General features: G+C 45.5%; 1 protein-coding gene across 11 annotated transcripts in view; it reads right to left on the bottom strand.

Annotated features, from left to right (window-relative positions):
• Positions 1 to 25,707, bottom strand: part of AKAP13 (A-kinase anchoring protein 13) — a 219,017-nt gene that overhangs the window by 27,228 nt on the left and 166,082 nt on the right. For all 11 annotated transcript variants that reach the window (XM_054585240.1, XM_054585250.1, XM_054585258.1 and 8 more), the window contains 4 exons: positions 18,439 to 18,481; positions 17,416 to 17,548; positions 11,283 to 11,457; positions 1,299 to 1,366 (listed from right to left, as the gene is read on the bottom strand). In XM_054585240.1, the coding sequence (XP_054441215.1) occupies positions 1,299 to 1,366; positions 11,283 to 11,457; positions 17,416 to 17,548; positions 18,439 to 18,481 (419 nt within the window). The remainder of the gene's footprint in view (positions 1 to 1,298; positions 1,367 to 11,282; positions 11,458 to 17,415; positions 17,549 to 18,438; positions 18,482 to 25,707) is intronic.

Here is a 25,707-nt window from a genome sequence, read left to right as displayed (position 1 = left end):
TTATTTTCCTGTAGAACCTGGTATACAATACATTCATGACAGTGTAAGTATCTCATCAGAGATCACACACTCAAACCCTGGGGGCCGGGCAGGTAACATGACAGGCAAGTTGGGGGGCGGGAGGAGAGAGGCCGTCTGGAAATGTACTTCCCGCCCACAGGAGGCAGCAGCCCCCCGGATCCAGTGGGCTCCCACTGCCACCCCTCTCTCCGACACTTAAGGACCCATAAGCCAGGTACCACACTAGGTGCTTCGGATCTATCAGTGGGTCAAACACACACTCCTGACTAACGACCGCTTGGCAAGTGTGTCCTTACATCCTCGTAGGGGACAGGGCAGCCCATAAAAAGATAAATGTACTCAATAAATGCGGACTGTTAAATATAGACTCTGAGAAGGTGATAAGGACTATAGAACAAAGAAAAAACGAGCAAAGAGAGAATTGAGAATCCTGGGTAAGGAGGGATAAGATTTTAAGTAACTGTATTAACTGAAATAAAAAAATCCTTCAAGAGCCAAACAAAATTTATGTCCATGGACTGATAAGTAAGATCTGGGGTGCAGAAGCTTGTTCTCCCACGGCTCACTGCTTCTGGCAGTGGGGTCCTCGGACTCGCAGCATCAGCATCACCTAGGAATTTACAAGAAACGCAGATTCCTGGCCCCAACCCAGAATCGGAAACTCTGAGTGTGGGGGCCTGTAAGCCCTCGAGGTGGTTCTGAGGGTGGTTCCAGTGCATACAAGTGTCTGGTTACAGATGACCATATAGCACACTGAGCATCCTTGCAGATGTAGCGGGAGAGTACAGGAGCAAAAGGCACTCTGGGTGACTAAAACACCAGCTACCTGGCAAGCACACCCCCAAACCTGTACTCTTTTCTTAAGGCTACATGTGCCCTGAGAGACAAGTGCGGCCAGAGAGGCATCTAACCTAACCATCCGCAGCCCGCTGGCCGCCACAGCCCCGCCTCCCCGCTACTGGCCTCAAGGTGCCAAGGAGGAAGCGGGCGTGTGAGGTGCTGGCAGAGCAGGCCTGCAGCCACGGTTAACAGCGGCACAAAGAGAACCCCAGAGAAATGGATATTTAACAGGGAGAAGTTCTTAAAACATTTTCCAAAAGCCACAAATTCCCAAGTGGGTTAATTAGAAAGAGAATCAATTGCTTAGGAAAAAAAATTATTATTTTCTGGTTATTTTGGTCTCAAAATTGGTACCAAATGATTAAAAGAAACAAAACCCACAACCTCAAACTCTCCCAGCTCTGAAGATTTTATTGCTTTAGTCAGAAATGTCTTACCTTCATTTTGACCTTGGCACAGGAGGCCAGACTCTCTCTACAGCCTTTGTGGACAAAAGCGCTGCAGTCTGAAAGGAAAGCAAAAAACCCAAGGTGACATCACCAAACCAAACAGACCCCAGAGCCCGACACCCTGCTGCAGCAGCCCCTGGACTCCCAGGCGAGCTCGCGCCCACGTCAGACAGAAGGCGACTGCATGGAAGTGCAGATTGCAGCCGTTCTCGGAAGCCAGCGTGTGATGTCACTTGGAGGAGGAGGAGGAGGAGGAGGAGGAGGAGGAGAAGGAACAAGAGCAGATGTGACTTCTGACTAACAAAGGCTAGAAGCCTGGAACTTCTCCGGCAAGAAGCCGAACGGCTACCAAAACTAAAACCAAAAGCGTCTGCCATCCAAATGTAAGTCTAAGTCACAAGCAAATACGTAAATAAAGCCCCGTGATGGAGGCCGGGAACTGCGCATGACTGTGTCCAAGGCAGAGTGTGAGCCCAACGGTCTGCCCCTGTCCTTGGGCCCGGGATCTCGTCTATCCTGGGCTTCCCACAGCCTGCCCCGAGCCCAGGGCCGCTGGAGAAAGGTCACGAGAACTACCCGAGGCACCTCGGGGAGCCCTGACTCAAGAAAAAGTGGGCAACTTCCTGCAAGATGAGCAGAGACCACAATTTGCCAAGGACAATTTTAACTGAACTCGTTTGTCACCCTCTTGGCCAAACAAGGCCAGGGATGGAGAAACTCAGCCCTCCGTGCCTCAGATGTCAGCATCACGCTTGCTGCTGCCATGAAGTCAGAGCCTGGAGCTGTGCCAGAAGGCCAGGGGTGAAGTAGAAACCAATAAAACATCCGTCTGTGGGGACACCCAATGACAATTGTCTCTCCAGGGAACAGGCTCCCTGAGAAAATCAACCAGATACCCTTCGTTCGGCAGCATTTCCCACAGACTCAGGAAGCACTGCAGCTCCTGCCTGTGACAACTCCCTAACGGTGTTCTCTTAGCTCATGCATAGGAATGGGGTGGGGTGGGGTGGGGGTGGAGGGACAGAGCGATGATGGGGAGGGGACAATACAAGGGTGGAAACTGACAGAATCCCAGACCCCAAAGGCCTTCTCCCCTTCCCTCTTCAACGCCCACTTGGTCCACAGATCTCTTCCCTAATGTGGCCACGCATATGTACTGGGACTATCGCTGAGCGCTCCCGCAGGGCAGGGCCCTCCACCTACCGCTGAATCTTCAAGTCAGTCTCTTCGGTGCAGGGCCTGGCTCATGGCCCCCATTCACACGTCTACTGCAGACTGATGTCTATTCTGCCCAAAAGCCAACTGCCCCCACGCAACCTTCATTACAGTATGTGAAATATCAACAACTTTTTCAAAGGAATACAAGAACAGCGATGAAACTAAATTTGATTTGGGTCCTGGCTCTCTGCTAAATAGTTCATGTGACCCGATGCATGTCCCTTCTCTACAGGTCTGTTTCCTCATCTATAAAATGAAAGGAAAGACCACATTTTCCCCCAAGTTCCTTCTGTCTGTGATTCTCTAAGACGCTATACTATATCTCTTGAAGAAAGGGATAATTTTTCGAAGTAGATCCCACTAGACTGTCCCATAAGGTTCATGATGCAGAAGAGTTTTCAACTTCTAAGTCATCTGAATTATCACCAGGAAAGACCCATCCTCAGGGGTGTCCACCATGTAGCCCCTGGGGCCACATGTGGCCCAGGATGCCTATGAATGTGGCCCAACACAAAATCGTATATTTACTTAAAACATTATGAGATTTGTTTTGTGATCACGTGTCACAGTGTGTTTAGTATGTGGCCCAAGACAACTCATCCTCTTCCAGGGTGGCCCAGAGATGCCAAAAGGGTGGGGCCCCCTGAAGCGCTTGGTAATCCAGGAGTTCCCGCTGGCTGAGGCTGGCAGGTGAGTCTCCTTCTGTCAGTGGAGGGGAGGGGGAGGTGGCATCAGGCTTTGTTCTGGGCCTTTTATCGCCAGGCATATCAACACCTCCTACCTAGCTAGCGTCCTCTGGTTTCGGCCCAGGTGAAATTCACAGTCTGGTCATTTTCCTACTGTTAATAAACCAAAAGGGACATCCAAGTTCCTTTATCAACGGCAGCAAGAGGAAGAGCCTGGGAGGTTTGATTTCCATCCAAACTCTATTCTTGCCTCCACTGTTTTCTCCTCCAGGAACAGACTGCCAGGGAGCTATACAGATTTCTTTATAAACATTTCCTTATTATTAAAAAAAAAAAAAAAATCACATTGATGATAAGTTAAAAGAACTTTCAATTAGGTTTTACCATCTTATATTCCAATCACACAAATGCATTTTCTCTCTCATTTTAATGAAGATCGGTAACGTTTTAGGCATCTGTGGGCAACACCGGAAGGGGTGGATCTGCTTGAGAATTTGCCACTAATTCTGATGTACACAAGTGAGCAACTAGCACAACACTGTGAGCAGGGCTCGTAGTCATGCTGCATCTGTTTCTTTCCTCCCAATGAGTTCCATAATCCTACAGAAAATTAATTAATTGATGACAATTTCTGAGGGAGTGGTGCTATTCCTTTTAAACAGACTTCCGCAATATTTCAAGTTTGCGGGCCAACGTTTGAGACTTAAAAGACAACTCCAACTGATGAATCATAAAAGCAGAAATAATGTTTAAAGTGTGCTTCTAGTAAATAACTTTTCACACAAATTTGCTTTTCTGAGATATGTCCCCAAACCCACCACCCAGTAGTAATTTCGTTATGTTCTATAATATGGTCACAAATCTTAGGGATACGTATTTTACATGAACATCTGCTTAACATACTCAAGTATCTACTTGAAAACCACTCAGCTTGTTTCCATGCTGCCCTGGCCTCAGCCACAGCGACGGTTTTAGTGGTGTGTGTGGGTGATTTAGAAACTGCAGCCCCTCTGACATCACCTTATTCTCCGTTTTGGAAAACAGACCATTACCAAAAACACAAGAATCGGAGGCACATTTAATACATTTGCAAGCTCTCTGCCACAAACCAGACCATGTTGTTAGGGAGGGCAAAGAATTATTTAGCCTCTTATTTACTTTTCTGAAGAAGATTTCCTAAGAGCAGTAAACAACACGCCTTCATTCAAAGCAGTCTTGGCACAGAGGTTTATGGGAACAGGGCCAACCCCCAATCAGATTCCTCCCAACTTAAAGGGCAAACAACCCAGACTTCAACTTATTTTGTCACCAGAAGGCAGCAACAAACAAAAGAAAGGAAACCCCACAGGACGGGGACTATCATCTATTTGTTGTAGCTTTTTTTCTCTTTAACCTTTGCCATCAACCAACTCAAATCTTTGGTGAACTGTTAGGTACTGTACATTCGTTTTCTCCCAGCAGGAAAATACAACAATCCATTAGTGAGACTAGCTGGAGAAAACCAGCATTATAAGCGTTAAGGGGTGTGGTCAGGCCAAACTGAGCTGCAATTACAGAAGGGCACGAATATGCCAGAACTGCCCACTAAGGGAAGGATCTGCCTGGAGTTCTACCCAGTCAGAGCTCTGGAGGAGAAGATTTTCTGATACCTCAGTCCACTGATCATTAGGCCGCAGGCTCGAAAGTTCTAATTATTCTGCTTACTAGACACAGATCTGAGCAGCAAAACCGATCTCACCAAAAGTTTCTGATCCTTCTTAACAGATACAGGTTAAAGAATTACTGTATTTCAGGACAGGAAGGTGCGACTTCCTCCTATCATTGCAAACCTAACCAAGCGCACTGACACAGCATAGACAACAAAACACACTTAAGTACACGCAATTTAGATATGCATGTTCCAAAGTTCTTTTTGCAAATTCTTGTTAAACATCTTTGGGGAGTGTGGGGCATTGCCTGGTCTGGCCACACAGAGTTAGATACCAAGGCATGGAAGATTTCTTGGTAAACGGTGTAATAACCACAGTGCTGATGTGAAGAGCAAGAGGAAAGCCACAAAAAACAGCCAAATCATCTTAGCTGAAGTGCTCATATAACAGTACTTTTCACAAGAACACTGGTAAACAAAAATTAAACAAAATGCTAGCGTGAGATGAAACATGTAGAAACATTTACTTTTCCTGTATTGTGGGTAGGGATCATCATCAAGTTCAGATACTAAAACTTCAACCTGTATTTTTATATTTGGTATATTTGAAAGAGAATAAATAAAATTCAGTTAATTAGAACAAAACAAAAGTACTCCCTGCTTAAATAAGAATTGACTTTAGTGATGAGGCTCTTTTTTCTTCTTTTCTCTCAACAACAAATTTCTTTAATCAATTATATGTATCTTACTATTTCATATAAGGAATGTACTCAAAATGTCAGAAAACATCTATTTAGAGAGCTGTCTTTCCAGATAAAACCCAAAGCAAAACCAAAACAACACACACATTTTAAACTCTTATGTTTCCTACTTAGACTGCAGCTGGTCCACTTGTTTGTTTTTTTTAATCAAGAGAAACAGCCTACCGCAAAAGTACTCAGAAGCTGCTAACACAACAGAAAATGAATCAACAATAATCGCAATATCATTTTACATCTGCTTAAAGCAAACAGAACAGAACCACTGGCCAGATCCAAAAGCCCAAACACAACAGATTCCTCTGAAGGATTCCGCCAAGCATTCCAAAGACCACACTATGTGTGGCAGCTGCAAAGAACAGCTGACTGCCCACGGGAAGCTTCCCACACCCGAAGAAAGAGGAATTGGAAAGACACGCCTCTCCTTTCCCCATTAAAGCGCCCCGATCCTGAAAGAACCTGCCAGGCTCCTCCTGAATTAAATTACTCGAGGTGGTCCTGACGCGGGGCTTTGGTCTGCTTTCTCTGTCATCCCCCACGCCCCCAGGGACAGGCTACAAAGGACCTCTCTCAGAGGCTCTGCTCTTTGCTATTCCTACGGTAGGGGACCGTGCCCACTTCTAGCTAGTCCACATAAAGGATGCTACACTTCCTGAGACTCCTGGGAAGACCCTGGACATGACAGGGGATGGAGGGAAGGGAAAAAAGATTCTGAGTCCAAATTACTCATATTTTCCACTTCTGACCAAGATAACAGACGGCACTTCACACACTCACTCCCTGCAGGCTCTGTTCTTCAGGACGCTGGAGAGACTCAGCCACCTACTTCAGTACTTCGGCTTCTTTGGAAGATGACTATACACACGTTCTTCCTCTCCTCTCAAGCCTTGCTATTTCCCCTCTTCCTTCTGTAAGTGGCAGGCTAAGCACACTGTCCCTCACAAACCTCTCCTACACTATACTGCACTTTTGCTCTCTGACAGATCAATCCCATGCCAGCTGCAGGTTTAATTCTGAGTCGTTAATTGGACTAATGCTTAACACAGCCAAAAAGAGAAAATTGAACTGTTTTAACCTAGAAAAAACCCATATACAAAAACCGATGGCCAGTCTGAGACGAAACACAGCAACATAAATGGGACAGCTCTTTCCAACCTGAATTTAAATTGAAAAGCTGCCTGGAGCTGGTCGTGAGGAGAGCCGTCCCTTCACTACAACCATAAGCGAACGGCTCGTAAGCCCACTGCTGTTGACAGCACGGAGAAAAAGAATAACATCCTTTAGGTCTTCCAAGCAGGTTGCCCATCTCTTTTGTCCCCAGACCTGCGGCTCACACACCACAACGCAGGACCGGGAGTCGGCAGAATCAGTTCCTCTGCTTCTCGCCAGGGCGGTGCTGTCGGTGACAGTGGCAGCGACACAGCCACCTTCCCCATGCCTCTGCCAAGCTGGCTGTCTGCCCGCCCGGGGTAATTTTGCTCTTCGTCACTAAGTTCCTGAATCAGACACCAGCTGACCACCAGACAAACTTCAGAAACTATCAGTGCTCCAAGGTTCGCGTTTTGTTTTTACTCAAACAATGTACTGGGACTGCGTTAATGCGAATGACACAGAACTATAAAATAAAAACTTAGTCTCCTTCAATCTCTCCTTTCCTAATCTTCAAAGTATTAATGCGTTGGTGTATATCCTTCTAGACAGTCTTGTCTATTTACATAAACAATTACTGTTTACTTGTTTTCTACAGAGTGGAAAACATACAATTCTACTTATGGTCTTTTGAACTCATCCTAATGTCTACGACATCTTGTCTGTACCTATAGATCTGATCCCAGTGGCTGCAAAGTGTGGCCCGTGGGCCGACTTTGGCCCATCTCCATTTGTGGACACAGTTTTACTGGGACACAGCCACAGTCACTACTTGTCTTGTCTGTGGTTGCTTTCCTGCTACAAAGCCCAACATGCTGCTATCAGTTCCTTTTCAAAAACATTTGCTGACCCTTGAGCTATCCTCTTCTCATTAGATCGGCCCAGTATTCCATCTAATGAATAGATTATATTTTTCCACACTATGAATAAGGCTGCAATGAGTAAGTACCGAGGATTATACTTTGAGGCCTCTTTTTATAAGCCGCTGTGTAAGCAACTTGAGAAAGGAGCCTCTAATTACTCCAACCACTAAAAAGAAAGGATAACTGTGGGATGTGATAAGAGGTGCTAAACACCGCTGCAGTGGCGATCATATTACCTTTATAAATGTCTCAAATTAACACACTGTACACCTTTAATTCACACACAGTTAGATGTCACCTACCCTCAAAAAAGAAAAAAAAGGCACCTGGCATATACTGCTGCTCCATAAATATTTGCTAACAAATGACTTTTGAATGAATCACAATACCAAACACAGTACCTTGAAGAGTTCAGGAAAATTTAAAAAAACCTCAAGGGCAAAATTACCGATAATTAAACATGAAAATACAAACCCTGTCCGAAGTTATCAGGATTCCCTGGCTTGTGCGCCCAACTCGCCCCTAACTAAACCACGTGACACAGGGAAAGCCATTTCCTCCTTTTTTAAGCTATAAATCAGAACAGCCCCCTGATGAAGCAGAACACTGAAACACGTGAGAAATCTCCATGAAGATCCTTCAATGGACTTGTTTTTATTCTTGAAGTTTTACTCAGTTATTGTTTAAATCTACACCTTAGTTGTATGCCCTGTTCTTTCACTAGGGATCCTATTCATTTTAACCTTTTAATAATTCTCAACATCTCCTCTTGCTTGGGCCCTGGCGGTTTCCTCATGGCGGGGCCTTGGGCTTCCTCATGGCGGTTTACTTCGGTGCACGTTGTCCGTGCAGTTTTTGTCGTGAGCTCAGCCTCAGCTTTCTCGGACTGTTTCCCCCCGGTGGGGAACCCCGACGCCCTCCCTGTTCCATCAAGGTGACCCCCCTATGGTGCAGTTCTGCGTTTGCTTCAGCTGCGATCCCTGTGGACTTCTTCGACCCGAGACTGGGATTCCACGAAACCTCTAGTGACCATTTTTTAGCTGGGGACTCCCGCATACATGGAGGGTATAAATTTTAACTCCAGGTTTCATATGGGGTGCGGGATTCTCATGCAGGGTCCTGTTCCCTTGCTGCTTCCGAATGGCCAGGGGGTGGGGGTTTTCTAGGTCCTTCAGCATGAACGTCAGTCTTTAGAACTCTCGGTGTACTCAGGGGCTCAGTTCCAGCTCCCACTATGCGACTGGAAGCCACCTACCCTGTCCCCAATTGAGGGGGATGCTCCTTACTGCTTTGATTGAATTCCCTCAGGTACTTTCCTTTCTGCAGGCTCAGTTATGTTATTAGGTTTTTTAAAGGATGTATTTTATCAAACATTTTTCTGTTTTATAGCAGAGAGATGATGTTCAGTCTGCTTTACTGATGAAGTTCCTTGACTACCAAGTTCATACTGCCAATCAAGAAACAGGATCTCTCCCTGTTTTTCTCCAAGACCAGCACTCCCCGCAAGGAGAATAGGCACCTGGCAGGAGGGGTTCACAAAATGACTCTCTGGAACACAAGAGGGAAGTTTTCCAGCTCTTGTTCATATGGACTGAAAAGAGAAATGGAGTAAAAGTATAGATGGATATGCTGGCGCCTCCCTCAGCCTTTACGTTAAGCAGCGTCACACTATCTGTGTCATGGGAGTTTCTAGAGGGAAGAAGAGACTTAACACGAAGTCCTGCCAAGAAACTACGATTCTAAGACAGTAAGTACAAATAACAAGATGAATAACTAACCAGGAAACAAGGAAATGGCGAAACTGACTGCTCTCAGTCCCAAAACGAGTTCTCTGTACGGGAAGTACAGGACACCCATGTAACTTTTATGTTACATATATAACCCTGTGTGAGAAGCCTAACCATATTTTGATGACAGACGAACATACAGAAAAGAGCTTGCTGACGACCGCCCTGAGCAACCGAGGCATCCCGCTCCCGCGAGGCTGGCTATGTCCAGCCGCCAAGACACCACGCTGGAGACGTTCCGGTGGGTGTCCTGGGCCCGGCCCCTCGGACCGGGCTCCACGACAAACGCTTGGGGTGCTGGGCAGTGGCGGTCTCTTGTTCCTGGAGGTCACATAAGGCTTATGACGCTGGAGCTCTGTTTGCTGGTGAGGCACAAACGAAGGAGGACAAGTGTGTGTGAATACTTGCTGCAAGGATGCATGATGATTTAGATGAGAGTCCCCGGAGGGTTTTGGGTTTTGTTTTTTAAATAGGACAGTAAAGCAAATAGGACAGTAAAGCAAATAGGGCAGCAGGCAACACTGGAGGTATAGTATGTCCATAAAAGTCATTTTACAAGAAGCGATACAGCCAGTCCTTTAAAAGTCACAATAGCTGCAGCACAGATAGGATAGGCTGCGGGCTGTCAGCTGCAACTCCTCCCTTGCCTTCTACTTAAGAATGCACAGACTGGAAACTATTATTGTAGTAACTTTTCATCTGCTCAGGTAAACTTTTAGCAATTTCCTATTTCAAAAAGCAAACTATTTCTAGTAACAAATCCCTGGGACACTGCACACAAATGACTGAACACAAAACAACGTCCTGACCCCACAGTCTGCGAAGCGCTGCTTGGAGCCTGAGTCGGGCCCTCACTGGTCTGAGGCAGGTCCAGGCACAGCGCGAGGCGGACTGCCGTCACCCGCGGGGGCCGGGCCCGGGGCGGCCGGCCTGCGGGCTGTGCGCCTCCGACCACAGGAGTCCCCTCACCTCGCCGGGTGTGTGCTACAAATACGACCCCTGTCTACCTGTGCGACAAAATTTCTAGATGTAATGTCTTGGCTCAGGGGTCTGCAAATCAGTGCGTGCGGGTCCAGGCTGGCCTGGAGCCTGTTTTTGAATGGCCCATGCGCTACCAGTATTTTTAAATGGCTGAAAAAAATGTAAAAGATTAACAGGCCATGACACGGAAGAAGGACGCAAAAGGCAAATCTCGCCGTCCATACATGAGGTGTCACTGGAACGGCCGTGCTCGTCGGTTTCTGTCCTGCCTATGGCTGCTTTCACACTGACCTAGTGGAACTCAGTGCCGGTGGCCACAAGTCCAAGATACGTGCTATCTGGTCGTTGACAGGAACAGTTAGCGGACCGCTGTCTTAGAGCAGCATCTTATCAAAACCAGGAACCATGCTCGGTTAACAGACTTGGCTTTCAGATGCTTCCAGCAGATCAGCGATAGGTCAACGCGGAACACGCCTGTGCACGACGGCCTTCTCCCTTGGCGGTCTGCACGGCCTGATGTGGGTGCATGGCCGAAGCACACGCCAAAGTGCCAGGAAGAAAAAGGGGTGCGCGTGACCTGACACAGGACTGCTGGGTGGCTTGGAGGCTTGCACTCCTGAGACCGTTCTGATGCTGTCACAGACGTCTGGATTAGGCAGTGGCTTAGGGACAACAGGACAGAATGTATGAAATTGGGGCTCTCAGAATAAAACACATAGGCTCTACGTTTCACATCTAGCATGATTTCCTTCAATGATGTTTCAAGAAAGGTACAAAAAGGGCTACTTCTCCCCCAAAACAAGGAAGAGATAAGGGGTGGGATGGACAGGAAACGAGAAACGAGCTCCCCTGAGACAAGAGCGGAAGCAGCACGTCTCTTACTTGCACAAGTGTAGGCGTCTTTGTTGGTGAAAGGCTTCGCGCACTGGCTGCAGCTGATCGGACCCACAACAGGCATGGCACTGAAGGAGTGACCGTTGAGGTTCTTCTTGTCCTTCTCCTTGTCTTTGGAATCCTTCTCCTTCTCCTTTGTTTTATCTTTCTCTTTTTCCTTTTCCTGCCAAAGACAACAATCGACAATTAATTGAACACCAGCAGGCCTTCCTGTTCCCTGTGCAACCCAGACAGCATGTGGTCAACATGGTTGGCGACTGCTTTGAACAGAAGTTAGAGACACTGTCTGAGACACCGGAAAGAGGCTCCTAATGTGAGAGAAGGAGGTGTATAGAGGGGCCAAGGGTCCTCCTCACTATGCCAAAGCCCAGCCCACAGAGCAAATAGGCGAGGAGTTCAGGGCCTGCTGCTGGCAGCTAGCAGACAATGGGCCAGCAGCCATTCTGGGATCAGCCTGGGCAAAAGGAAAGGCGACTGAGCAGCAGGAAAAATCACACCGATCACGACTCTCGTGGAAGGTGTGCCTCTGAGGTCTCCTTCCTTACCCTCGCCAGAAATAGTAAGTGCCCCCCAAGGACACATGTTCAGTTTTTACTAATTAGAAGTTCAAGGTTCACAGATGTTAACTTTGGCCCAATATTCAAATTGGGAGGAGGAGGAATTTAAACTCTGAAAACTTAATAAACAGTGATGAGTGCTAGATCCCCATAAAACACCTAAAGCCGTCAGGGACATTTGGGGGGCACGCTCCTCTTAGGCAGCTAGGATTGTGAGGTGTAACCATGCTTTCCATAAATGGTTCTTTAGAAGCACTGTGAGGCAGAGCATTTGGCTGGTTAATCAATATCAACTTAATGAGTTCCTTTCAAACCAGTGGACCATGAACTACAATTCCCAGAGGTAGGAAGAATGCATTTAGTAGTTGTCATAATCACTAACTGTGAGGTGCCGATTTTCCAGGGAATATAATACTATCATTGCACTCTAAAAAAATTCCTGAAAACCGAGTACCCCAAAGTCGGTGATAATGACAACTACTAACTCCCTTATATTCTGAATCAATGCTTTGCACGTACATTATTTCATCTGATTCAACAACTCTGCAGTAGGTAGGGTGGGCATTAAGCTTCCTATTTCACAACTGCGAAGATAAAGATAACAGCAGCTAAACTTTTTGAATAGTTCCTATGTGCCAAGCACTATCACAAGCAACTTACATGCATTTTCTCTTAACAACCCAAAGAAGTAGTAAGTACTAGTTATTATCTCAATTTTACATTTGAGGAGTTTGAGGCTTAGAGATGTATAACGCTGCATTCAAGGCGGCACATGAACAATTGCCCAAGCTTGGCTTAGGATCCAATTGCCAGATCCGGCCGACTCCACAGCTCAGCCCCCCACTCCCCGCCCGCATGTCATTCTACTGCCAAGAACTGGAGAGGTTTGTTGACTCATAAAAGGTCACACAGCAACCAATTAGCAGATCCCAGCTCCTCCAACCTCCTACTCAGAACTGAAACAACGAATGTTTGCTCAGTCTATGATTCACATAAAGCTCTCTTCAGTAGAAGGCATATAAAAATCTAAGCACTGAATTGCCACACTTTACAACTATAAAAAAGTAACAAGAGAGGAAGGGAGAAAAACTAATATACTTCACTTAACAAAACAGGAAGCTGTTCTCAGTGGAAGTTAGTAACCGCTAAAGCACATAAAACTCTTAATAAAAATCTGTAACAAAAATTGAGTTTTTCAAGTAATTTCTTTCTTTTCACTAAATATTACTGAAGGCTTTTCCAGATGTAAAATGTTCAACTGAAAAGCCTCTGACTTCTTGCTCAAGAAAGCTAGTGCACGCTCCATGAGCGAAACACGTCCCCGGCGGCTCGCTCTCTCCAGCCGTGCAACCGTCTTCAAGTCTGAACAGATAAACCAGTAACATCCTCGTCCTTTGAAATGACCCACAGCAACCCTCCCAAGAATACACACTGAACAAAGCAATAAACGCCGCTCTCCCTCTCCCCATTTACTAGAACTGAGCGCTTTAGAGAAGCCAAGCTCTTACCTCCTCCCCATGTTTTGGTCCTATGAATTTCACTGTTATGAGGGGCACTTCATGAAACCGACCCCATTTTACTGACATGACTGACCCCCATGCCAGGAAACGTGCTCTCATGGAAGGCGGGGCTCATGCCGGCAGGGCAGCGCCTGGCAGCTCCCTGCCGCCATCAGGGAAACGGTAGAGAAACCCTGAGAGGAAGCCAGAGACTGGTTGAGAAAGGAGAGGAGGGAGGGCTGAGGCTCCTTGTTTCCTCAACACAAGCTTGCTGCCTGCACAGTAAACCCAACTACCCTAGTTACAGAGGACACAGGAAATGAAACAAAACTCATTCCCCAAAACATGCTGTGTGTGGACAGTGCTTCAGTTGCAAGCTGGGACCCCTCGCAAGGACTGAAACCACTTTTAAAACACTGGAAGCTAGGGAGCACATCTTACCTATTTAAAACCACGCACCTCATTTTAGAAAAAGCAGTGCGCTTCCCAGGAAATTTTCTAGCGCAGTGGCCCACATTAGGTGGTGAGGGGCTGTTTCCTGAAATCTGACTTTCCCGTGTTTAACAACAGCCAGGACGCTTGCGCTGCGTGCGGGGAAGTGGAAGCAGGACGTGTTTAAAGGGGAAGGTGCAGAGAACAACTACCCAAGGACGCTATGAACAAGAATAACTTCTCATGCTTCTAAAATCTACCGTTTTAGACAAGGAATTAAAATGTGAAACAGGTTGTGATGAAGCAACTGTCATTTGCAGATTTCTAATCAAAGAATGAATGAGATTAAGAACTTGTCTAAAACATGTCTAACCATCTCCTGGTTGTCTGAAAAGGGGAGAGCTCTGGAAAAAGAAAACCAGGGTGAGGGGCTGGTCTAGAGAGGGCCCCTCCACTCTCTCCACCCAGGAGAACACTGTGCACATCGATTGTTGTTTGAACGCTGTGGTGAGCAACCTCCCTTCAGCAGGAAACAGTACTCTCTATCAAAAGTACAAAACTAGACAAAAGCAAACTATCAGCCTTCCGGTTATACTTCCTGTTTAGGTTCTCCCCTTTAAAAACATGTCCAATATATTTATCTACTAACTCATGCCAGTTATTGATAATTATTAAAAGGACATGCGAAGGGGTAGTCTCAATTTCTCAAATCCCACACATACACAGGCCGATGCTACAGACAAACTATTTTATCCAGGAATGTGAATCCATTTGCCACCTTGTGGCTGGCTTTGGGCTTCTCTGAGTATAATTTAACAATTGTTTATTATCACATATTATAAATTAACATAACAATTAACGTATCAACTGTAGTATATGTCAGTTAATAACTACAAATTACTTTATTATATATGACTACACAGCATACTTAATTGTAAGTAAAGTAGAAATTTCCAAACCATTCCTGAAGACTGTAAGAATTAGAGGTGGTGATTTAATATAATCTTCAGTAAATGCTGAAACTTTTCCTTTTAAAAAAGTAGGAATGATTACATTTACAATAAATAAAAAAAGCAGATTAGATGAGCTCTAATAGTATCTCTTTAACAAACAATTGAAAAGTAAAAAGGGTATCATTTTCATAAAAAAAAGCATTCCCAATCTTTAACATTATAGAGAAGTGAAATTATTCAATAGCTATGGAATCAGTTGAGTTTGTTTCATCACACTAAGGAAATTTTCATTTATTTCTTTTGGTACATTGACAAAAGCCAAGCTATTCTTTTGGAGGTTCTAAAAAAATTGTTAATTTAAAGTTAGCTAGTAACAATTATGGAAGGGGACTCTTAAATGTTATTAATGTATTTGGTCTTTAATGTATTTGGCCACGGGGTACTATGAACACCTGCCTACGCAACAGACCATAGTCTAGGGTTACAGACTTGCAATTTTCTGAGAATTTCTACTGCTAGAGACAGCATGGGCCCCCAAAGGCCAAATCTTAAAGACAAGAGGGAAAGAGGAACCATCTCATTGCAAAAGAATGTTGTCATTTTGATAAGAGGTCAACCGAAACTGTTTCTGCCAGTGCTGACAGACTTCCCTCCCACACAAACTACCTTCTTTTCTCCTGCCCTTTCTCTCCACACCGCCACCCCTGCCTCCACTAGCAAAGCTACAGCCCTCTGAGGTCATCAAAGGAGTTAAAAAGAAAAAGTTACCGTTCAGTAGCAGATTTTGTGGAAGGGTGAGCCTGGAAGAGCACTACTTGCTGGGAGTCAGACCACACGAGGCCCTGCCTTAGTATCTCTAGTTCTGTGCCCTGCAGCGCACAGCTTTGTGCTGCAGTCTGTAAACTCAGGAGGCCCGGATGACTTTTAAAGGTCAGGTTCCAGGACCTAAGTTCAGCCTCACATCATCCCATCATCCTGTCCGGGCCTGCCTGCGCTACCTCAGCAACCACGGCTGGTGACCTCCCTCCGCGCTGACCCTGGAAGTCACTGTCACTGGGAGCTGACAGAGAGGGGAACCTCCACTTGCTTACTCATCTTCCAATTAACGGTTTGTTTGAAGGGGATATTCCAGTTTAAAAACATTCTGAAGTCATACAAACAGACCATGCAATTTTTCAGGGGACGGCACATGAGCTGGTTAGCACCCAGCAGAACACTGAAAGTGCAGAAGTCACTCATAGCATTTGTCTAATTTATAGCGATCTTCCCCAGGAGACTTTCTTTTGCTGATGCCAACCTGTGTCCAAGCCTGAAGTGGTAAGTAAAATGCATGAGGCTCAGTTTTAGGCCTTGCTGCCCGTATGCGGGACACCACTATGCATCCTGCCCACTTTAACCTTATTTTTGACTTACACAACAAGGCTATGACGTTAATACTTAACAGGTAATTATTCTAGAAACCATTTGCTAGATTGCTTCATTGTCCTCTCATTTCCCTGACGGCACTGCAGCCAGAGAAGTGAAGGGAGAAAACAACTCTGGCAGCAGGCTCTGGTCACTGAGCAAACCTAGCATTTTCTAAAACAGGCCGTATTTACAAAACCCAGTAAAATACGGTGGCTGTATTTCTACCATCACACTTAACCAAGGGCCTAGGAAGCCTGTGGTTCTGTCCTGGGGGTTGTGGGCAAGGCGTGTGGGGAGGTGCACGTTGACAACAGGCTTCTTAGAGTTCGGTGTGTGTTCATTCCCTCACTGCTGAGCGTGTCTGTGCGTGCGTCTGTATGCACCTGTGTGTAGGGATGCCCCCAACACACACGCACGTGCACACAGTGATGCCTTGGCAAGAGCTCCTTAGCCAATTTCCAGTATTTTTAACTTTTTTCTTACTTTACCGGGGGTTGGCGGGGGGCGGTGAGGGGAGGGAGGTAAATGCAAAGCTGCAGGCGTGGGAGGCAGAGTTTTTCCCCAGCACTGGTAGTCAGAATGAGTTATCTCCTCTTCTTTCTTTTTAAAATACATTTTAAAAACCGATTAAAAGAGCAGTTACCTCTGTGTGGGGTTATTGCAGCTGATTTCTCTTTTCTTATTTTTGTATTTTAATTATTCTTATAATGAGCATGGACAAATTAATAACTATAGAAAAATGCATACATGTGTTACTTGAACCTCAGATGCTACAGAGGATACACTGCAGCATGCTCCTAGCTAGGAAGACGTCTAAGAATTCCTGTTTGACTTAAAAGTTATTTTCTGTGGGACCACCTTCCTAACCTCTAAACCCAAATACAAATATTTTCAATCCCCAGATCATGGCATAACCTCCTGCCGCTGCCGTTTAAACCCGCTGACTGCCCTCAGCACCACGGTGAGGCCGGCACCTGGACCTCTGCTTCCACACGGGGGGCAAGAGGTGCCCAGGGAAGGTATCTCACCCCTACAAAAGGGAGACATGTAAGATAACGTATGAAGACTTCTTAGCATGTGCTGAAAACTCAATTAGTGGTATTGCCTCTTGTTACTTTTCTCCAATTAATATGCCATTTCAGAGAGTTTCTTCCAGTTTATTCCCACGCATCCTCATGCTCTCACTAGTTTTTGGAGGCAGGCTGTGCCAGCAACAGGAGCCTCCGGATGACCGACCTGAGGGGTCACGAGGAATGCCCACGGGGGTACTTACTTTGCTCTTTTTACTGCTGGACATTTTATTCTTGATGTAGCTGAAAGTGCGGCTGACTTTCGTTCCACTCTTCCCTTCAATGTCCTTCTTGGAGGGGCTCTGTGGCAGGAAGTTGTAGCTCTCTTCTGTTATACTAAATAAAAATACAAAGATGGACTTAAAAAAAAAAGACTGCAGAAGTTACATTTTAAAAATCAAAACGCCTTCTATATAATTCTTTGTAACCATTTTTGTCACAGTATTTTAGCTTCAAGGCAGTCACCTCACACACTTACAGGAAAACGGGAGGCACAATAAGAGAAGGACAGCCTGATACGGCATCGCTTGAGAACAGCACAGCACATCGCCATGTTCTGTGGCCAAAGGCGCTGCTATCCTCTCGCATGAGCACAGGAAGGGGGAGTCCAGTGCAGCAAGAGACTTTGAGAAAGGCCTTATGCATGTAACTTTCCTTACAGTATGGTATAATTATATTACTTTTATTACTGTGAATCTCTTACTGTGCATAATTTATAAATTAAATGCTATCATTCATATGTATGTGTAGGAAAAAAATATAGTATATACAGAGTGGGGTACTGTCCCAGTGCCGGGCATCCACAGGGGGCTTAGAACGCAGCCCCAGAGAACACGGGGGCAGGGGGGTGGACTCTGATCTCTCTCTCTCTCTCTCTCTCTCTCTCTCAAACAAATTGTTGTTAGACTTAAGGATTAAAAATCCCCAGAGGCAAAGAGTACAGAAGTTCATGAAGTCAATTAGAAGTGTTTCTTAAGTGAATAAATGCAAACAATTTTTATCATTAGAAAAATGTACAGAGTAACAGTGGCAAAGCACTGAAGACATGTAGGAAGGACCCAGTCTTCATTATCAACCACTTCGGACCGTTACTCCAGATTTATCACGGGAGAAAGCAGGACGCCAAGGAACTCAATAAACTTAGTCTACTTATAAATGCCATAGCACATTCTGGATTTCCTTCACTTCCCTTCGGGAAAGACGAGTAACAAATAAGTATCTGGTACCTTTCTGTCAGATTAGCACTGGCGCTGTGGAAAGGCCGGGAGCCTAGAAAACAAAAACGGCAGAGCAAACGTTAGAATCGAAGGACTGCGCCTGAAGGACAGAGAAAATGCCTAAAAAGTTTACAGTGACACAGATAAAGCACAGCTAGCATTTGAAAGCCAGTGCGTGGGGCCTTCTCCTCCTACAGGTTTGGTGGAAGAAAAATTAAACCCGAAATCCTCAAATTACGAGCTATGACAGGGAGTGAAATTTCCCAATAAAAAAGTTTAATCTGGGATTCAAGTAACTAAACAAACCCTAAAGCAAGATTCTTTCCCATTGTTCAAACTAACAGAAGACATGTTTAATTTTTGTTCTCAGCAAAGGTTCAGTGCCCACAGGCCACTGCTCTGAGATGTCACAGGGAGAATATAAAATTGGAAATCAAGTACCATATTCTGTAAATGTTGCTTTCAGGTAGTTCTTTCTACACTGCAAATCGAGCGAATGTGCACCTGCTATTTTCCTGACGCCCCTGTCGTGCGGTCTTGGGCGTGGCACTAGTCTGGGGCGAACCCCCAGGCTTCACCTCCTCTCTGTGAGAGGAGGGGCTGAGGACCGGCAGGTCCTCCCCGGCTGGAACCAGACTCACAGGCTGAGCAGTCACAGGCCACAGCCTGAAGCGGGTCCTTAAAACTAAGGCTGAGGCAGGTGGCAGGGCCATAATACTAAGTAGAACAAACAGAAGAGACACCACTATTTTTAACCCTTAAATCCCCAAATTGTTCTAGATTCTGAACAGAAATGCAAAATTGTAGTTATTACTATAAATAGCCTAGAGGTGGGAATAATGCATACGAAACTTAAACCTGAAGTCTTCAAAAGACTGCTTTCTATATACAGTTTGTCTTTTACCTATTTGGGGCTCTTCTTCTATTTCACTGATCATGCCTGGTAACAACAGCCAGCTGAGAGGGGCAGGTGAGAGCCCGTCAAGACTAAGACCTGGGGCCTGCCCCCTCACCCAAGTTCTGCAAGGTCTAGGTATAAAATCATCAGCACTTTAATCTCAAGAAGCCTTAGCTTTAACAAAACAAACCAACAAAAAAATAATCCCAAAATGTGGTTTAGATCAGTGGCTTTAAAACTTTTCCCACCCAACGGAGCCTTGAATGTAAAAGCAGCATTAAGCTCTCACAAGCTACCTGGACTCTGCTGTACACTTGAGCAATTACCTAGCAAGTCACCATGGTCGTAATACGAACAAGCTGAAAATAAAGTCCATAAAAATACCAACCAGCACAGAGCCTGGCCAAAGACAGGCTAAGAGTAGATTTTTGTTGAGTAAATTAGAAACTGTAAAAACTGTACATATAACTGAACACTGGGAGAATCTATGGCTCCTATAAGGGTTTCCAACTTTGTCACTGCTGAAAAATTTTTATTTCATTTACTATGATCTTTTAGACTTGGTTCTGAAAAGCCATCAGTCTACCGTGGCTCTGAAATTCCTAGTGCGGTCAGGTCTTCGGAACATCTAAGATAGAACAGCCAACGTGACTTCCATGGTGTAAATACTGACAGAAGCCAAAAAACCTGTCACCAAGGTTAACCTGTTAACAAGTCTGTGAACTCAGCATAGTGAACGCTGCCTTACAAATTCGCAACGTACACATCACCTTTTGAAAACTGCTTAAACCAGAGTTTCCTAAATTTATTTGGCCCTAAAACCACCTCTTCAGTTTCCTCCTCTGCCCCCCCCACCCCAATTCTCACTGGTATTTCTGAGTTTAAGGAACGCATGTCGAAGAATATTGGATATGATTCAAAGGTTTCTTCAAGCTCCTATACTTTTATGAGTCCACCATAATTTTTCTATTAGTGGCAGAAAAAAATACTCTTGGGACCTTTGTTTTATCTGCCATGTTGACCCCACAGAATTATGAATAAGTTGAGATGAAACAGCCTTGACACTTTCTGAACACTCAAAGTTGTTATGTGGATTTTCACCACTTACCTCTTATTATAACTGGTAAAAAGTGATATCTTATTGTCTGCCTATTTCCCAAATACCTTTTGATTGTGAAAAAGTACTAAACATGTAAGACCTCCACTTAAAAGGAAATTAAACTGTGTTATCGTGTGTAAGTTACTTTCCTTTAAGAACACTGCAAAAATGTTGCCTTGAGTTTAATAGTGCTTAAATATTCCATTTTAATATTTAAGTATTCAATGATTAAATAAATATTGCTGAAACTTAGCGTCAGCAAGCAGTAGAGAATTAGGGTGCTCAATCACGTAGATACCATAATTGCATGAGATTCATTAGTTATATGAAATGAAGACAATTCATTAACTTTATACTACAAATAATTTTTCCATGAAAAATAACAATCCTGGAATATTGTAGAAATCCTGCACAACTGAAAACAGTTAATTTTCATAAAGGGAAGGATTCACTTCCTTTCCAAGTTTCCTAAAACTGACTGACACCTTATAAAATTCTTAAACTAGGTCCCATCAAGTAAGGACATATTCATCTGAAACCCACAGTGTTAAAAAAAAAGGACTGGGGAAAAAAAAGTTCCAAGAGAAGAAAGTAGGAGGAAAAGGTGACAAGAAAAAAGTTTAACATTAGCTTTTAAATGGCACGGGTGGACACCTAGATGTCTGTCCCATGAGACTAAGCAAAACAAGGAACAATGAAAATTACACTATGAAACGGGAAGTTCTGTGAAATCCGTACTCAGTAAGTGTGACAGAGGGCACGAGGTGAGATGGGAGCTCATCGCTTGCGCCTTGGGAGGTACTGTGTCCTGGGACAGCATTTCGTGCCCTGGACTCACGCCACTGGATTAATCAGCATATGCAGTGCACAGGAGACAAAAACTGCCTCACCAAATTAATTTTCAAAGCAAAGCATGACAACAAATGGTGTAGACATGACAGCATGCAGGGGGATAAAAGTCCCCACACCATTCCTTAGTGCCAAGCCTGGAGCATTTTCAGTGCCCGGCAGACGCAGCGGAGCAGCTGACACCTGGGTGGCTTACTTACACTGCAGCTCCTCCTCCTCATCACTGGAATGGGAAGAGCCAAGAGAAAAGAGAGCTTTAGACTTAAGGAGGAGCGGAGAGATGCGGAAGGAGAAGGAGATCTGCCTCGCGGGCTGCGGCGGCTGCGGGGCTGAGAAGTGGGTTGACGGGGGTCGTTAGAACAGGCACAGGCTGCACCAGGACGAGGCAAAAGGCACCTCCAACCCATGGGGACAGAATAGCCCACTCGCCCCTACGGTTCCCACAAAGGCCATCCAGGCAAACAATGCAACTTACTTACATTTTCACCTTTATTTCTGAATATGCAGAATTCTAACGCAGCTTTTAAAAAGTCAGACAACAAATAGGTACTTGTTAGATTATGAAACAAGAAGTCAATTACTTTTAATAGTTATAATTTTTAACTGGAGTTTTGTTGGGGTCTTTTTCCCCTTCAAAGTAAAGCTACATCTGGCTCTCTTCCTCCTCACCCCAAATCTCCTCGTTCACTCCCTCCCCTTAACTGCAGTCTACACACGACATTCACGGGTGACTCACCACCTCTACCTTCAGGCCAGGTCTGCCCTTCGAGCTCACGACGGGGGGTGGGTATCCCGCAGGCAGCTCAAAGGGACCGAGTTAACCTGTCTTTCCTCCAGACCTGCTCCTCCACCTATACCCCTTTCACTTGCCTGGGTGGCACCGAAATCTAACTCATTATTCTACGCAGAAATGTGAACCCTCACATCACACCTCACTCAGTCCTTCGGATTTTGTCTCCAAGAATTTTCTCGACATCAGCTTCTCCCTGCCGCCACTGCTCTCGGCCCCAGCTCAGGCCACCAAGCACTCTCACCTGAATCCTGCGACAGCTTTCCAATGCTCTGCGCGCCTCTCCTACCCAACACGTTCTTCAGTGCGGTCTGCACGGAGTGTTTCACTCAATTAATGAATCAATTTAATCAACTTGAAATCACTCCACTGCCCTCAGATAAGAAGCCCGAATCCCTCTGCCCTGCTCTGCACATACTAATCCACTTAGCAAATTCCTAGTTTTCTTTTGGTCTCAATGCTGGTATTACTTATCCCTAAATTAAAGCATATGTAGATAATATATGTAGTATGTCACATACTTTAAAACTATGTATATATTTGAGCCTTGCAATTTAACCAAAGGACCAGTGGAGAAACTATTTGCCTGGCTAAATTTATGTCCTCAAATATCTGTCCATGTTATCTTTTCCAACTAAAAGCACTGTAAGAAAACGCATGTATTCTGATAAATTCTCATCCCACTGTCCACAGTTTTAAAAAAAGAGAGAAAATAGCAGAGAAAGTAGAGATAAAATATCCTCATCAGCACCAATGCATAACTTTCCAGAGGCGCACCATGATCTGTGGCCATGTGGATTGTTTATCTTTTTAGATCTGGTGCTTATTACATAGTAAACGGCACAGTTCAGCTCTCAAGATCAACTTCGCTTTCACAGGCTCATGAAAACGATCCAATTACCAGCCAGTGTTCCCATCAAGGTTGGAATACGGAACCCGGCCAATTCCCACACAAGGAGAGAGGGCATACAACTGACCCCAAGGACAAGTGCCCCTCGCCAGCACCAGTCTGTGTGACAACCAAGCAAAAAGAAGGGGGAAACAAAATTCATTAAAGAAACCTGTGAAATTAAAACATCTCACGGATCCAACTCTCCTTTTAACATTGTCCCCGCTAACATGCTACGGTTCTTCCAGGGATCGAATCGATCAAGCAACTTCTCTCCAGTTTGTAGGCATCTTCTGGGTACAAGCAAGGAAAAGTTTAAAAACTGAATTACTCTGTAGGACAAAAGCGACCTTTAGTCTTCGATTCTAAATGGAAACGTTGTAAGTGCCCCGGCAGGCTGGGCGCCTCCGCCCAGCCCTCTCTGCGGCAAGAGGGAGGGATGAGGCAAACGCACTGCCCAGGGCGGCAGCTGGTGAGGGCCCCCCCTCCGCCCCCCGGCATTTCCCCACGTGACGCAGGCGGTGTCAGGGCCGCTCTGACCCTCCAGAAGGAGCCGGCAGGATGCCTCCACCATGTTCCGCCCAGGGGCACGGCAGACCCAGGCTGTGAGTCAGGACGTGTTCCCGCCCACTGGGGTTCCTCAGTACGCTACTGCCCGTCTACTCTACACCCCAGAAAATGACAGAGAAATATTTTCGTCACCACCTTTACTCAGTATTTTCCTCTATATCAACGGATTTTTGCAACAGATCCCAGCTTAGAAATAGCGCTAGGAGCTTGTCTGTTTTTCCAATCTAGCAAAGGACACAGGACATCCCAGACAGCAGCCCAGTATGTTCTCAGAAACGCTTCAGTGTGAGACTGTGGGAGAAGCAGCTAATTTCTTTAAAGGAAGAAGATAGAGCACAGGTACCAGCTGGAAAGTAGTGACGGGGGATTGATTTTAGAAAGTATTCTGTTTCTAGACAAGGGTGTGCACTGAACACAGCCACTTGAAGGAAATGAGGGACACTGTCCTCGCTTCCTTCTCACTCCTGAAACTGGTCAGAGAAAATCGGGCCTGGGCTCTGGTCTGGAACTCCCTCCCTCCCTCCCTTGTGATAGCAAGTCCTTATCATAAGCTGGGAAATACGCTGAGGACTTTAAATAAATTCACATGTAAGCCTTATCACATTATTATTGCTGTTTAATAGTTCAAACAATCGTGGCAAAGGGTTCCAGTGTCTAACCCAAGCTCCCACAGGCACTAGGTGTGCTTACGATAAAACACAAGTTAAAATACGTGAAGCGTATCAAACGTTTTAGGCTATAAAATCATGAGAGTTTTGGCTAGGAAGTCCATGGCCACAGACAATCACACAGCATTCAAGTGATCTGGGACTGGAGATTTGGGTCTGTGGCAAATCAAGAACTATCCAGTTAATTCTGATGCGTAAAAGCACAGCACACAAAACAAAACTTTTAGTCTCCTGTTCAGTGGCCGGGCTTTTTACACCTACCAAAGAATTTACCATGTTTCCAGTGCAAAATAAAAAGTACAGTTGGGAAAATGAACTTAACTGTACAAGGGGAGGGACTCAGGAGAAACAGCGTCGTTACAGGTGACTGTCCTCCGGTGAGAGTATATGCTGACTCAGGGACAGAAGTGGGGCTAGTCAACGACCTCATGGCCTCCCCTCCAAACCTGCCTAGAAGGCAACGCTGGGAATCAGAATGAAGGCGCCTGACTTTAACAGGAGGACTGCGCGCTTACTTAGTGCCCTGCTCCGAGAGCAGCCAGTCTCCCGAGCCGAGCCGAGCCGAGCCGAGCCGAGCGCGGGCCTCCCCAGCGGCGGAGCCACAGCTCCGGGCGCCAGCCCCCCGGCGCCCAAGGGCAGTGTTTCTTGGGAGTTGGCCACATTATTTATAGTGTTTGGCTAGCAACTGAAAACACAGTAAAAACCATCTTGCTTTTTTTGGGAAAAATAATGAAGTATTTCATGCACAAGGCAAGAGAATGTGTGACAAAATATAGGAAAAAGAGCTCTCTCTGGGACACAGTCTGTCGGCGTTGGGTATTTGCTGCCGTTGGAGCAGAGTCCCCGCCAGGCCACCGCACTTGCTGGTCCTGGAAGGAGGGTACGGAGAGCCAACACGGCTCACTGAAGGGTTCTTTCTTGCCTGTCTTTGGCCCTCCAGGCCCATCAAATCCTTTATGAACGATTTTGTTACAATAATTTTAATTCTGTACCAATAAAACCTCTAAACCAAAGCCAAATCAAAACAAAACCCAAACCCCAACAAAAGCAGGAAGGAGGAAAAGCTATTTCTGTGATGGTTCCATGAGGTTATGCCTGTACCTGTGAGAACAAGTGACATTAGGCACCTCTAGTCACACAGGCCAGGTCTGTATTTGAGGTAGTAATCACGTGAAAAGGAGAACAAAGTTAACAGAATTGGCCAACATGTCCTAACGCCACAGTGGGAATTGAAAAGAACAGGCCTCCAGCGAGTCATGGCTGGGAACGGAACATCCCGCTGAGGCAGGGCCGCGACTTCTGGCCCTGACCCTTTTAACGGGGGTTTTGTCCGGGGACACTGAGGAAACTCCAGAAACAGCAGGAGCTTTGTGCTCCCTTTGCTTCAGCCTCCTGAATACCTGGTCTTTCGGCAAAGAATGTAATGCATCACTTTGCCTTTGTTGAGAATGTAAGTCTTTTACATCGAGATCTTACACTGACAACTCATTAAAAAAAAATGCAGCATTTTAAAAA

The sequence above is a fragment of the Pteronotus mesoamericanus genome, unplaced genomic scaffold, assembly GCF_021234165.1.
Source record: "Pteronotus mesoamericanus isolate MK-2021 breed Mesoamerican mustached bat unplaced genomic scaffold, CSHL_Meso_final contig_1205, whole genome shotgun sequence".
Taxonomy (NCBI): domain Eukaryota; kingdom Metazoa; phylum Chordata; class Mammalia; order Chiroptera; family Mormoopidae; genus Pteronotus; species Pteronotus mesoamericanus.
Note: the sequence above shows the minus strand (reverse complement) of the source record. Positions and strands in the feature narration are given on the sequence as shown.